This window comes from Perissodus microlepis, chromosome 10, assembly GCF_051167445.1.
Source record: "Perissodus microlepis isolate ML-2025 ecotype Zambia chromosome 10, ASM5116744v1, whole genome shotgun sequence".
Lineage (NCBI taxonomy): Eukaryota > Metazoa > Chordata > Actinopteri > Cichliformes > Cichlidae > Perissodus > Perissodus microlepis.
The window spans coordinates 15,218,783-15,234,126 of NC_140470.1; the positions used below are offsets into that span (position 1 = coordinate 15,218,783).

The 15,344-nt window shown below is 38.5% G+C and overlaps 1 protein-coding gene across 1 annotated transcript; it reads right to left on the reverse strand.

Moving 5' to 3' along the window:
- Window positions 1-2,949: 2,949 nt before the first annotated feature.
- Window positions 2,950-14,431, reverse strand: LOC146379100 (multidrug and toxin extrusion protein 1-like). The gene is made up of 16 exons (XM_084941258.1): window positions 14,243-14,431; window positions 11,261-11,362; window positions 11,020-11,088; window positions 10,742-10,890; window positions 10,579-10,621; window positions 10,425-10,469; window positions 10,149-10,246; window positions 9,884-9,981; window positions 8,923-9,104; window positions 8,295-8,403; window positions 7,692-7,767; window positions 6,508-6,577; window positions 6,275-6,407; window positions 6,084-6,178; window positions 4,767-4,812; window positions 2,950-4,624 (listed from the first exon to the last, which is right to left on the reverse strand). The coding sequence occupies exons 1-16, from the start codon at window positions 14,429-14,431 to the stop codon at window positions 4,455-4,457; spliced, it is 1,674 nt and encodes a 557-aa protein (XP_084797384.1). The 3' UTR covers window positions 2,950-4,454.
- Window positions 14,432-15,344: the final 913 nt, after the last annotated feature.

Here is a 15,344-nt window from a genome sequence, read left to right on the forward strand (position 1 = left end):
TTACACAGCAAGCAAGACACGAAGTAGGCAAAGTTCTTCATGTTTCTCGTGCACGGGAGAGAACCGGACAAACGCCGTTCCTTCGCTTCCTTGCTCTCATCTGCTCCCCCGTAACACTGCTCTTTTATTGAGGTTACATGAATATGCATAGGTTCATTAACATATGACAGTGTGTGTGTGTGTGTGTGTGTGTGTGTGGGGGGGGGGTGGTCAGAGTGTGACCCCATAAACGACTTCCCTAAACCTGCTGGTCTGGAAGTCCAGCAGTTCATCTAAACAAAAGGCACTTAGCCTAAAACAGATATAGCCACGTTTATCCTACCATAAAACAATAAGAGAAGGTACAACCTCTCCCATGCTCCCAGAGTGCTCTCTAATGCACACAAAGTTTGCAGACTATCAAGGATCAAACCTCTACCAATCTACAACTAATTATAAAACTCTAAGCATATATAAGTAGATATTTCTAAGCATAAATGACAATCAACAATACAAAACCTAACAGCCTTCATCCACAAGCAGCACCAATGAAGTATTCAAAAGAGTGGCAGTATTGAATAGAGCTTATCTGATATGCACTCTACACAAAATAAGACTAGAAAATTGTGTAATCATGGGGACAAATCGCACAGGTAATCAGGTTAATTAGTGACAGGACTGGGTATGAAAAGAGAATCCCAGAGAAAAAGACTAAAAATAACACAGCAAAAAAAAAGTCATTGTCACTGATTATGGTTTGTTTGCAAATAAAAGAAAATAAGAAAAAAGAAAATAGAAGAGTATCAATATCCAGGAGGGCATCGGGGTGAATGAATGCTCATAACTGCAGTACTGTGCAAAAGTTCTGAGACGCTCATTTCATTAAATTTTGTTAGGAATATTGGAAACAGGTGGAGAGATTTACTGACATATCCAAACACACATTGAAAGACAGTATATAAAAAACAGAGTTTGTACAAGTCAATTTGGTAATATTTGGTATGACTACCTGTATTCTTCAAGATAGCCTGAACTCTCTTAGCAAAACTTTCTTGTAATTTCTTTAAGTAGTATTCAGGAATACTTCCAGGTTTCTCGAAGGACATTCAAAGTTCTTCGTTGGTTGTTGGCTGCCTTTTATTTCATTCTCTGCCACGATGACACCACACTGCTTCAATAACATTGAGTTTCAGGCTCTGGGGAGGCCAATCCATGACTCTTCCAGTGTGTAGTTCAATGCAGTATGCTTTTACTGCATTTGGGATCATTGTCATACTGAAAAATAAAGCTGCTGCCAATCAGATGCTTTCCAGATTCCTGTATCCTGACTTCATACTGACAAGCATTTGAAATTTCAAATTTGGATTTATCACTCCATCAAACCTGTTTCTCCTGATTTTCAGTCAAGTTCTTATGAAATTTGGCATATCCGAGGACATGACTATCAGGTGCTGTTCATCTGCTGTGATAGTTTTTCTATATTGGCCACTACTTATTTTTTCCTCCACTTTTTCCCATTACTCAAATATTTTAAGTACAACAAACCGTGCTTTTTACCTCTTTGAGAATCACCTTGTTAGTGCACATAAAATACTTACTGTTATCTTTGTGTTATCCTTGGCATTTGTCATACCGTTGTTCGAACATACAAGAACAAATTATGTGTTTTTTTTGACAGGCTGCTTGTAACAAAGTGCCAATTTAAATGTTTCTCTTTGCTAAGTTGTCCAATGTACCAGTTTGTCCCTTGATATAGATGCCTTTCTTGTTAGTTTTTGTGCTTGAATGATTCATAGTGTTAAGTGCCTTAAGAAAAACAAACAAAACCTCTGAAAATGGTGAACATAAGGACTGGAATGAAAATGAATGGAAAAGCAGACAATATCCAAAGAAAAACAGTAAAAGACTTTCATAAAGCCTGGGAAACGATTTATATTTAAACACCACAAACTAGGAGAACGTCTGGTTCCTTGAAAACAAAATATAAAGTAATGAGAGGTGCTTCAAGACTTATGCACAACACTGTACTGTATATGCAGGTTTTGGAACAGCACTTGTTGTCCTGCAGATGATGTCTTTTTTTAAGAAAGCCTTGCTTGTGTCTGTGAGACAGTGCCAGACAACATTATGCAGGTAGACCAAGGAGACCACTATGGCAAACTAGTGCAGGTGATAAATGGCCCTGCCTGCAGTCCAAAGCTGTCTCCCCTTGAAACATTTTGTACATTATGAAATGAAAAATACAACAAAGGAGTCCCCGAATTGCTGTGGAGATGAAATTCCAAGCAACAACACAAAATCATTTTGCTTTCAAAGCTACAGCTGCTGGCTTCCTCAGTTATCAAAAGTGTAGTTTAAAAGTACATGTATAGCCACATAATGGGATACATGCCCCCATCCCAACTATTTTAAAGCATGCGAACTGGCATCGAGTTTAAAACGAGAATGTATTTCTTAAAAAACAAAAAACAAGCAAGAAAATGTGTTCGTTTCAACATTTAATACTATTTCTATTTATTTCCATTTAAATTTGAACATTTAAACTCTGTCCCGGCTTTATATTGTTGCATTAATTGGAGTCATAATTTAACTGAGATTCAAGAATATTATTGTGCTTTGTGGTTACAACACCTGAAAAGTTATTATGAGACTCGTAAAGAGACTAAGTTGCAGTCTAAAGATACTAACAGCAAATCTTTAGACAGTCACTTTTCACTTGTTAATGACGCCGCAGCGTGTTACTGATTGCAGTCTCTGGAGGTGAGCAGACCAAGATTATGGTCTCTGTGAGGAGCCTGTGGCAATATCTCCACTGATGAGCAAGACTGAAGCTCAGATGACGATGTAACCTTGTATGAATCAAACCTGATTTACATGTTGAATAACGATAAATTAATATGCAAGTTTTTTTTTAACCGTACTGTTGCAAACATCAAGCTGTAGCAAGTGCAGGGTCTTGTGTGACCGTCCATTAGCTGCTTAACATCAAGGTTTAGCATTAGCACAAGTAAAATAAAAGTAATGTAGTAGGGAAATCTGCTTGATGAGAAAAAGATTTACATCTGTGGAGCAAAAATAAAGCTAGAGCAACCAAAACCTGTTCCCCAGTTTTCTATTCACTTAACATGTTATGAGTGTAATTTGGGAACTTCTCATGCTGGTTGAGTTCAGATTAAAATCAAATAAAAATCAGATTTCTTATTTACTTGTTCTTGACTTGCTCCAAAAAAAGAATTAATTAAAATCTGGCCCAAACACAATAGCATGTCTTTGCTTTAGGACAGACTGTACAAGTAGGAGCCAGGCTCTGGTATAGTCACTGGTCACAATTGAGTAGATAGGGAGCTTTAGAGGTATTTAAATGCAGATTTTGTTATCTTTGAGCAGTGATTCCTCTTTCTAGCCTTTGCGCTAACTGATTCCAGGCTAACCTTAGATATTACAGACAGACAGTCAATTTATTTAATTAATAGCTGTGTACAAACACCACATATACATGCCAAAATCCCACATGGTTGACTGTTCATTGTTAAGCAGGTTGAATCCTTTATTTATGAGCAGGCTTCAGCTGTGAGCTGGTTATCTGCTCGGGCAGAGGGAACAGGTGGTTGATTTGCTCAGGGTGACATGTCTTTATCCAGCCAGCATGTTACAGTGAGCACATATAGGCCTTTCATTATCATCAAATTTGGCAACACAGATCAAAGGAACGCAAGATAAACCGAGCAAGAGAGTAGCATTTCTGTCTTTTGATGATGAAAGCACCCTTCCACAGATGTGCTGTAGCCTAAATATAACCTTTAATCATGTTAGGTTCTAATTGCGGCACCAATTCAGGCTATGAATTGTAGGATGGGAAATTTTTATTTATTTCACAGTCTCGATTGGTGCTCAGCTTACACAGCATGTTCCTATAAAAAAGAACGTCTTGTCTATACAGTAACTATTTTCAGTTTGGCTTTTCATTCAGTTAAGCCCTATTTTTTACTATATTTTTCCGACTATGGATTAAATTAGATCTAGAAAGAGCTAGAAAACTGACCTCAAATACTACTACTGAAATGGCAAGCAGATAATATTCTGTGGCTTTAAAGACATTTGGATTGTGCAGTAATGTCAGGAAATGAAGCTATAATTCAGCCCCAAGAAGCGTGTTTGACTTTTAGAAAGCTCAGTAATTACTGATTACTGAAATTATTATTTGCCATCTCATGCACTAAGTGCAGAAAACAAAATGGCCTAAAATTGTGTAAAAGTTGGACTGAATATTTTAAATGATGAATTAGTTGAGATGGGGCAATTCACAGTCTTCACAGTCATCCTAATTACTTCATATTGTGGGTGCAGACAGAACTTCACAGCATCCTGTGATAAATATTAAGCTGGTTTATAAGATGTGCTTTACTATGATACATGTCACATATACTCCTAAAGGCAGACTTGTTTGTTTGTTTTGTGCTGCACACATCATTCAATCACTTTTCAAGGCGTCTGATGAGAATCTCGCTGATGATAACTCCAGCAGCAAGGATGACGAACATTAGCAGCACAGTGGCACCACGCCGTAACACCAGCTGCCTGGTGGATAAGGCCATGGCGCCCAAGGCCCTCTCATCTGAATTGAGTGGCTCTGGCCTTTCTTCTACTGGAATCGCAGAACTGGATTGGCTGGTCGTTATGCATTTTTCCCTTGGGTCCAGGGAGATGAGGGAAACTTTAAAATCATGGTAATCTTATTTCCCAGAAAAATGACCAAAAGCTACTGAAGGAAATTTTTTTTTGCTTACCATTAGTATTCCTCTCTGTAATTTGGACTCCTGCTCTTACAAGTGCCTATTCAGAGATATTAAAAAACAAGAAAAAAAATAAGTATTTTAAAAAGAACACAGATCCCAGATTTTACATAGATCGTGTTAACATTACATTAACTACATTTCTTACATTCACACGAAAGAGAAAATGCCCAAAACGCATAAGCTACGTCTCTGACTACACAGGCCTCAGAACACTGAGAAAAACGCTGAACAAACATGGCTTCTTTGGAAAGGTTCTCAGAAGAATCTCTGTAATAACAACATAGCAGCACAGCTTAGGTTTGTAAAGCTGTATCTGAACAAAGCACAAAAACGTCTCTCTTTTGGAGAAAAATGCTCTCATCTCATCTTGAAAGCAGAGGAACATCATATCAGAAAGGCCCTGAGTGAATGTGGTTATTCCAGCTGGACATGTTGTGAAAGCTGGGAAGTCCCCTAAAGAATGCTCCACACATTCCAGAAGAGAAGAAGGACAACCACTGCCTAAGCAAAGAACTTTGGTCATCCTTCATGTGTCAGTCTATTTCACAATCTTACAATGCTGTTTTTCTAGTCATTCCCTAATTCTCTGTGAATGGCCATTAAGCAATGGTCTTGACAATTTGCATGTTAATGATTAGGAAACTGTGCTCGTGGCCCAGTGTTGGTCAGTGGTGTTAGTTGGGGAAACCTGCAGCCACGTGAGGCTGAAGGGGTCATTTGGATGACTAACAAAATGGCTTCTCCCACTTAAAACACTACATCCAGATGAAAAGGATCAACTTTCTGGGACCTCATACCAACTGTCACGCACAGTGGTGAAGGGGTAATTGAAGAGGCTTCTTTTGTAGCTATAGGATCTGGGCACATTGCAGTCATTGATAGAACTATGAACTCTGTATTCTGGAGTCAACTGTAAGGCCATCAATGATCCCAAGCACAGCAGCAGATCTACAACAGAAAGGGAAAAAAACAAACAAACAAAAAAAAAAAACGAAATCCGAATCAAGGTGTTGGAGTGACCCAGTCAAAGTCCAGACCTCAGACTGATTGAAAATGAAATTTGGTGGGACCCTAAGAGAACTGTACATACACAAATACCAGCAAGTCTCAACAAACTGGAGCACTGTCATAAAGAAATTCCTCCACAACAACATGAGAGACTGAAACTCCTTCTGATAAAGTCATATAGAAAAATATTACTTCTAGTTCTTGCTACTAAAAGTGGCTCTGGAAGCTTTTTTCACGGGACTTAACATGTTCTTTTTTACATGACTGTATCTTCCTCTTCCTCACACAGGACTTACTCACCTCCTCAGTGGCTTTTGTCCAGTTTAGTTTACACAGGAAAGCTATAAAAAACATGGACTGTAAAGAAGCACTAACTAAAAACCCAGTCCAAAGCCCTGCAACAGAGATAGAAAGTAATCAGTTAGTTGTTAGTGTAAATATAATTTAACTATCTTTTGTATATGCTGCAAAAATATATTGTTGACATTAACCAAAAATTCCCATTTTCACAGGGAACATTAAAGATACTCCAATCGGGAACCCAATGAGGTAGTATCCCACCAAGCTGCACAGCGCACCAATCTTCTGCTTCCCTGCCCCCCTGACAATGCTTCCTGACACACCCTGTGGAGGTAAAAAAGCAAATAAAAAATTTCTGTCAACACATCAGGTTGATTTTGCTCAGCAGAGGGAAAAAGCGTTTTTGAACTGGGAAGGATCTCACCGCAATAGCCTCAGCAACATGGAGGAAACTGCATATCTTCATGATATTAGCCACCCTCTGTATAATGTCTCTGAAATAGAGGAGTAAGTAGGAGTAAGCCAATTTAATTAGATTGAGTTTCATTTATATAGTGCCAATTCACAACAACAGTCTCCTCAAGGTATTTCATATTGTAATGTAAATATCCCACAACAGTAGAAAAAAACTCCAACCCCAATCACATGACCCATTATGAGCAAGCAAGTGGCTGAAGCTGGGAAGGGAACAAACTCCCATTTAACAGGAAGAAACCTCCAGCAGAACTGTCTGCTGTGCTGTCGAGGGTGAAGAGAATGAGAAGACAGCAGAGAGAATCAGGACAAGACACGCATCTAAAAAAAGCCAGTTCCATAATTATTATTGATTGAATGCAGAGTGGTATATAAGCACAAAGCACATGGTCAGTGCATCACGGGAACCCCCCAGTAGCCTAGTCGTATTGCAGTGTAATTAATGGATAGCTCAGGGTCATCTGATCCATCTGATCCAAACTGGGAGCTGGTTCCACAGAACAGGACTCTGAAAGCAGAAGGCTCCACCTCCCATTTTACCTTATTTTACCTTCAGCCACAAGTAACCCAATAAAGAGAAGCTAATATAGGAGAAATATTGTCCCCCTTTCTAGTATCAGTTAGTATTCTTGCTGGAACATTCTTTATCAACTGAAGGTTATTCAGGGAGCTTTTAAAGCAAGCTGATAATAAGGAATTAAAATAGTCCAGCCTAGAAGTAATACATTCATGAAGTAGCTTTTCAGTATCATTGAGGTAAGCCAAAGAAATGCCTTCTAAAATAAATATCAGGTTATAACCTTAGTTATGTCTGAATTTAGAAGTATGAAATGAGAGGTCACCCAGGCCTTTATGCCATTAAGCTGGATGTCAGCTGCATAGCAATGAAAATGTTATTCAGTGTCAAATAATATAATTCAAATAATATTATATAAGGGGAACATGTATAATGTAAAGTATTGGTTATCACTACAGACCCCTGTGGAACTCCATGACTTACTTTTGTGTATTAGGAAGCACAGATGGATTAGTACTGAAGTTAATACATGATGAATTACTAATGACTGACATATACTCATAGTTTCTGCACCAAGGATAAACACACAAGTTTATTCACCTCTCTGTATTACTCACCTCTCTGTGGTAAATATGTAACCAATCACATCCTTGGCTATACCAATACCGGCTCCAAGGAAACATGAGACGATCACTGGATTGGATATAAGAAAGGCGTTTTTTAAAATGCGAGCAATAAAGTATATAAGACTGACAAGTAACAAGAGTGGGTACAAACATTACTTTTTACTCTTTGAATACAGCATGGTATACAGAGTTCATTGAATTTTTTAGGCCTTTGCAGGGGTGGGTCTAAGGGGGCACTGGCTACCCCCCAAAATTTTCTGACCCCCTCAGTGCCCCTCCCCCCCGGAAGACTCTCCTATGTTGGTATTAATCTTAATAAATGTGAGCACAAGAGAGAGGAATACACTCTACAATGAATTGAATTGATCATTATGGATTTTAAAATCTTATATGTACCCATTTTCAGGAAATTAACTAGGCATATAATTATTTTCTTGCTCTCATTTTTGAGATATTTTTCATTTGACAACAGCATACTAAAACAGGAAATTCTGTTTTTGGTGTGACATCCCAATAATTTAGTGCCCCCCATAAGGCCACCCCTATGAAAAAATTCTGGTGGCACTGCTGGGCCACAGTAATATAATTTCATACATGCACAGAGAAGGGAGACCTTGCTGGACAGCTTAGCTTGTTCTGTGTTCCCACCACCAAGAGCCTTTCCAACCCTAACACTGGCAGCAGCAGAAAAGCCTACAGGAAACTGTGGAAGAGCAAATGTTAGCAATTACTTCACAGTAACAGAGTAACATTTTGCTCATGAAAATCATTTAGTTACTTTAGAATTTATCAATAACTTTATGTAATGTGTGTAAAATAAACTCGATATACAGGCTCGCCAATGTGGCAAAAGATCTTTTTTTTTTCACAATTATTCACGACATGAATAAACATGAATCAATAATTTTAAGTAAAATGAAACTGAAATATATAAAAATATTTAAATAATTAATCATTAAGCAAAAAAAAAAGAAGAAGCTTAGATTGAATTTATACCAATCAAGTACATTTCATTTGACACTGCAATAATGTAACAAAACTATGTGGAGAATTTACATGTAATCAAATAACTTATATCAGCTTTTTGGGCATAAATATATTTTGAGTGTGTGTGGATTAGTGACACAGTGTTACAGTTATTATCAATAAGCTGCTCAGTTATGAGCCCTCTTGCACATACCTTTAAAAAACGTTTAAATAACTATATCAAAAAACGAGTTACCATGAAAACGACAACATTCACTTCATAAGCTACAGAGTGAGCCCCCAACTCTGTTTCACTGATGACACCAGCCAGGAACCCTGCAATCTCATACAACCACCAGTCCAGACAGTACATCAGCATACTGGGGAGGGCCAAGTGGAAGAAGGAACCCCATTCTTGCAGGCAATCTCTAGACCAGCCTGAAAGATAACAGACGGTATGAAAGGTTTAGCTAAATGCTCACATTTGCCTTCTTCACACTGTGCGGCCATTTAAATTACACTTCTTTCAGTATCTAATATGCTACAAGGCGTTTCTAGCAGTGTGTTAGCATGCTAGCATTCCTTAATTTTTAGGAACTTTATGTATCACAGTTGCTTTGAAGGACAAAAATATGCCTAAATTACTTAAAATTGTAATTCTTCTACCTCAGCTATGTTGCTCTTTAGCTAGCTTAAGCACGTTAGCTAAACACTGAAACCCAAATGTCAAAAAATTTGACTTTTACATATATAGACAAGTTTTCAAGTCAGCACATATTAAGGAATAAAAACTAAATAAAGTAATGATTTAAAAAACAAACAGCTTGTACATGTTCACAGACAGCAAAGCTGATGTAATTTAATGTAACGATCATGCCACAAATTAATAACAAATCTGTAATTAAGGTGTAAATGTACTTTTTAAAAAAATAGGTTTTTCAACAGTATTTGCTGGCTTGTCTTTTAGTATTTTTCGTGTACACTCTGAGGACAATTTAAAAATATAATAGCATCACAAACTAAATCCTCCATAATGATTGTAATGTGGAGTCCAGTCAGTTTAAATAGCAACACCCTTAAAGAGTTTATGCACAACTGATTACTATAATTGTAATGAGGAGCAAAGTATTAGTTCCAAGAGAGTGGCTTTGCCCTTTCTCTGATATCCTGTCACTTAATTTGAAAATTTGAAGAAAAAGTATATCTAGTAAACTTGCCATCCCATGTAGGTATGTGCAGCCCTTTGATGTAGATGCATAAAAACAGGAACACAGCCAGGGAGTACTGTGAGATGGCATTGGCAGCTGCGGATCCGCTTGAATGTTAAGCAATAGAAAAGTAGAAAAGGAAAGTTGCATATACAAAGACGTTCCCAGATTAAGCATTCAGCTGACTATCAGTAATCAACATTACATTGCTTTCCAAAGCTGATTAGTGTAAAATATTAACTAAGGGGCGCAAGGAGTGATGGTGTGTACTTACGCAATCCCCAGATCCAGAACACTGAGGAGGATGTAATTGATAACAGCATTTAAAACATTTCCCATGGCTCCGGATATCACCTGGGGCCACATGATGCCCTGTGAACCAAAGCAAACTGTATGAAAAACACAGGGTTTTGGTGCACCTGCTGTTATTTTTGCTATTTTTCCCCAAAAAATATCTCTCTAGCAACACACAAAACAATGTCATTGCATACTCCAAGACATCTCATTAATATTTTGTTTCACACCAGTGTTTTGCAGTCATCAAATGCACCTGATTCTGAAGATACCTCCCCTGCAGATGGTACATGAAGGCAGCCTGCCGAACCCAACATGTTGAATGGGGGTTAATTAGACTGATAATACAACACATTATGGAAGGAGATACAAAAGGCATTTGGGAAAAGCGTGGTGGCAGCTGAACTCACTGGCAGAGCCGGCATAAAGATCTTCACATACAGCTGCGACAGTCTTTATGGCAGAGAGAAAAGGGGAGATTGTAAGTAAGTGCAGAACCCATACTGAATAACTTTGTGAGTAATAAGTGTATATGTGCCATTGATGTCAGTTTGATTTGTGTAAGAAGGTCACCTTGCAACCTGCGTGCTCTGCTTGACAGCCAGCAAAATGGACTGAGTGTTAATAAGGAGAGCCCAGCAGGGGAAACAGGCTAAGAGGAGGATCAAAACTCCTCTTTGGAGTATCACTCCTACACGCTTCAGGTTACCACTTCCATAAGTCTGAAAACAAAATGGTAAAAAGGAAAATCTCATAGTATTTGCTGAGGTGCAAGAAAAAGGTAACCACAAGTCTGAAAAAGCAGACTGTGTTTAAGACTGACCCGATTAGATGAATAAAGTGAATTGTACCTGGGTTATGAGAGTATCAAATGTTGATATCAAACCACAGCCGATGGAAATACTTGTGATATTTATGACCTGCATTGAAATTAAACTTTATTAAATTAGAGAAGAACCTCAGGCTCACAAATGAAAAGCTGAATGCGTGAGTATAATACTTATTTAAAGGCAAAAAAGGCTATTGAAGCGATTTTCAACATTTCACAATAGCAAAAAAAACAGAAACAAAAAACGCAACGAGATAGCTTACTGCCATTGCTAACATCATCCCTGCCAGCTCCGTCTTTCCCAGGTGACCGCAGAACACCGCGCTGACGAAGCCAATCAGGAAGCTCATCAACTGTGAAATGAACTGAAAAACAAAATCAAGTGCTTTCGTTTTTATAACAATAAAAAGATAAATGAACGTCGCCGAAAATGAATGAAATGTTACACTTAATATTCAACACATAAAGTTGCTGGCTGGGTTCTTATTCGTAAAAGAAACATTAATTCAAGAGGCCCTGAGATAAGAAAAAAAAAGTTCTTATTTGCTCTGGCAGCTGACATGTGTCATGCTTTGATTTTGCTGCAGTTCCTTTGTATTTCTAAATGTCTTTTACTACTTCTCCTTTCTTTAGAAAGTAGTTCTTATGATTGCTGGTGTAGGTTTTTGACAGGTTTTTGGCATCAAAAGGTTTGCACAAAGGAAACTAAATGCCCTCATCTATCAAGTTCTGGCTTTGTGCAATGAACAGCACTCAGTGAAAAGTGGATACATGTTGGGCTGCAAAACTATTTTCCTGCTCACAGTTATAATTTTCTGTTGAGGGGGCACTTGTAAATGTGCCTTATTTTCTGTGGAGACTATTGTTTGAAAAATATCTGTGATTCAACATTTGCTATCGCATTGCATTGAATTTGATGGTAGATGCATTGCAAGGTGTTCAGAGTAGTGTTTTAATTTAGATTCATTTACATTTTGTGCATGACCTGGAACTTCTAGAACATTTTTATATACCCGGCCAATGCATCCAAGAAATGTCACTGTGTTTGTTTTCTACTACAGTGCTAAAAATAAATAAAGGGAACACTTTAGCAGACAAAATCAGTTAGACTTTAGGGATATCAGTCATCAGATTAGGAAGCACAAACCAATGTGAAGGAGTTTCACCTGTTTTGCAAATTAAAATGCAGATGCACTACAGAGGTAACAATAAGACCTCTGAATCGTTTCAAGAAACCATTCCTCTTTCCTTATTCGATTTGTCTCCAGTGTTGCTTTTTTTTAGTGTCCTTGTGACTACTGCTAGCAGGGGACAGTAGCTGCAGCTCATTCAGGTTGCACAAGTAGTCCAGCTCCTCCAGGATGACTCATCCATATGTCAAAAACAGGTTTGCTGTGTCTCCCAGGACAGTTTCTATTGTGTGAACGAGATATCAGGAAAGGCCATAGAAAGGCATCAACCCTGCAGCAAGACTGGTTTCTGCTCCTTTGTGTGAAGGGGAACAGCAGGAGCACTGCCAGAGCCCTACAACATCACCATCACAGGGCTATTCATGTGCATTCTTTCTGACTAAACTGTCAGAAAATGAACCATGAGCATGGCACAAGATCCTGATATCCTTTAGTGGGGCAAGCACCATGCAGATTGATTGGCATGTGCCACAGATCGACAGAACTGGCAGGTCCACCAGTGGTACCCATTTTCTTCATCGATGGGAGCAAGCTCACACAAGAGTCAGAGAGGCTTTGGCAAGCATTATGATGCATGTATCTTGGAAGAGAACAGGGCACCAGAGGTGAACCCTCTGTGGCTGCTAATTGAGCTACTTGATTGTGAATGTGTCCCACTAAAAAACATCAAGTCCTCACGACAGTCTAATGGAGGCTATTTCTGACAGTTTTATCAGAAAGATGTACATGAGTAACCTACTGGAGGTTATTTTAGGGCTTTAATAGTGCTACCCTTTCTCCTTCTTGCCCAGAGGAGCAGATACTTGTCCTGCTGGTTCCTTCTGTCCAGCTCTTCTGGCGTAACAACCCAACTCCAGATATCTCTTCCACACTCTTGAGACAGTGTTGAGACATAGCCAGCTTTCTTGTGATGCCACATTAGATGTGCTATCTGGAGGAGCTGGACTACTTGTCCAGCCTGAATGGGCTCCGGTTAGCGTGTTATGCTGTATTGAAAAAGATCCTAACAGAAAGTAAATGTAGAGAGAAATCAGTCAGCAGGGATAAGGAGACAGCACCTGCTTTTTGAGGGTTGTCTTGTTGTTGCCTCTCTGGTGCACCTGCTTTTTGAGCAGCCTATTTATCTGTCTTGTGTTTAAAGTGATCAGTGTAAGACTGCACAAGTTTGAAATAAAACATTTAAATAAAATAAAAAATACATTACTGTGCTGTATATTGCTGCAAGGAGCTTGGAAAGAAAAGCGTCTGGACTTCTTTAAGTTTCCTGAAGCACCAGTTGCTCTTAGAACTGAAGAATCAATCAGATGAGGGGTGAAAGATCTTCAAGAAACTTAAAGAAGTCCAGAAGCTTTTCTTTCCAAGCTCTATAGACTACGATGACCTGGATGACTGACAAACTTCACAGACATATACAGCATAGCTTCTTTCTAATACCACACAATTTCCATTAGTCATCAACAATAAGAAAAGATCAGTTTAGTAAAATAAAGGTCAACATAATAACAGGAAGGTATTTTTTGGTTTATTTTCCCTAAATAATTCATATTAATTCAACTTAGTTTAACTCCATATTTTATCCCAAGTCTTCTATGTCCACCCTGCAGTGATTGTGTCCTCCACCAGGGGGCCCACCACACAGCCTGAGAGCCACTTCTCTAAAGCATACAGTATACTATATCTTAGGTCAGTAAAAGGGTGAAATCAGTTTTAGTTAAAGTGCTATCATGATCATACTTTTATCACCATTGGATAATTATTTATCAGTGAGCCTCAGTGGTTTGAAGCAATTAACCTGTTCATTACTGTTTTAATAAAACAGGTGTCACATTAAAAAGAATTACTGGTCTAAAACGAATCCCAAGTTAAAGTAACAAACTTCATTCATGACAACTTGTGATCTACACTGCAAACTGCTCAGTATACAATAATAATAACTAGAGAGCTGTTCCAGCATTTAAAGATTCACATTCAAATTGGAGCACCTTAGTACCGTTAGATTCAGTCATACAGACAGGGTAAAACTTTGTCAGCTGCTTCAGCTAAACACAGTCTTACCACAGGACCTGCAAGTTTTAAAAGCTGAACCATTTCATGCTTGTAGTCCAAAGGCACCCAGCGCTTGATGCTTTTCAGGCAGGATCCGCAGGATGAGTCAACACTGAGAGCAGCAGAAGGAGGCAATTCGTCTGTTCTGGACTGACCAATTACCCCTCTACATGTACTTTCAGATACTAAATCGTCCATCCTGAAATGAGATTTGGCAGAAAACAGAACTCAGTCCTAAACTAAATGATGTTCGCACAGTGCATTCCCTTCAGACAATGTGAAGGAGGCTGAAAGTAATCAATAACCAATTACCAGAGTATTAATCAATAACCAAGGCTCTTCTTGCCCACGTTGCTCCTTGTCTCTGAAAGTGGACATGCACTGTAAATGGCAGCAGGGTTCTCACCACCTCTGTCCCACCAAAAAAGCCAGGACACTGCAAGCTGCATCACAAATAAGGTTGATCATTGAAGAATCACTGGTCTTCACCACATCAACAAAGCAAAATATTTCTTCAGTCAAAGTGCAAGTTCACAGTTCTATAGTTAAACACTAACAGGTCAAAACAGTGTTCATCCTGTTTCTCCCTGCCCCTTATTGGTTATTACAGGGGTGGATTTCACAACTTGCTATATAGAAGAAGAAGTTAAATCTCCAAGGTGTTACGATTTAGTCTAAAAATAAATTCAGATCAAACAAAGAGAGAGCTTTATTAAAATCTCATAAAGTCTAACAGTTTCAACATAAAAATACAAGAAATGAAAAAAAAAACAACAACACCCCCCCCCAAAAAAAAAAACAAAACAGACATAACAAAACAGAGGACCTAGGAATCCTGATAACTCACACTAGGGCACACTAGGGAAAGGAAATAACAGGGAGGATTGGACTATGTATACACATGGGATTGATAAGGGAAGTGGAAACAGGTGGGGAAAGTAGACACAAATGCAATCAAGGCAGCCACAGAGGAAGAGGTAAAACTCAAAACAAGATACAAGAAACAATTAGCAACAACCATAATTGAAACATATATGAAGTAATACATTGGGTAACATAGAAAGAGGAGAAAGAGTGAGTAGTAGAAAAGGAACTCAAAATATGAACTGAA

Coding starts and splice junctions, on each gene's coding strand:
- LOC146379100 (XM_084941258.1), bottom strand. CDS start 14,431: ATGGACGATTTAGTATCTGAAAGTACATGTAGAGGGGTAATTGGTCAG. Junction 10,891..11,019: donor TTGATACTCTCATAACCCAG/GTACAATTCACT, acceptor TTTTGTTTTCAG/ACTTATGGAAGTGGTAACCT. Junction 8,404..8,922: donor TGAATGTTGTCGTTTTCATG/GTAACTCGTTTT, acceptor GCTCTTCCACAG/TTTCCTGTAGGCTTTTCTGC.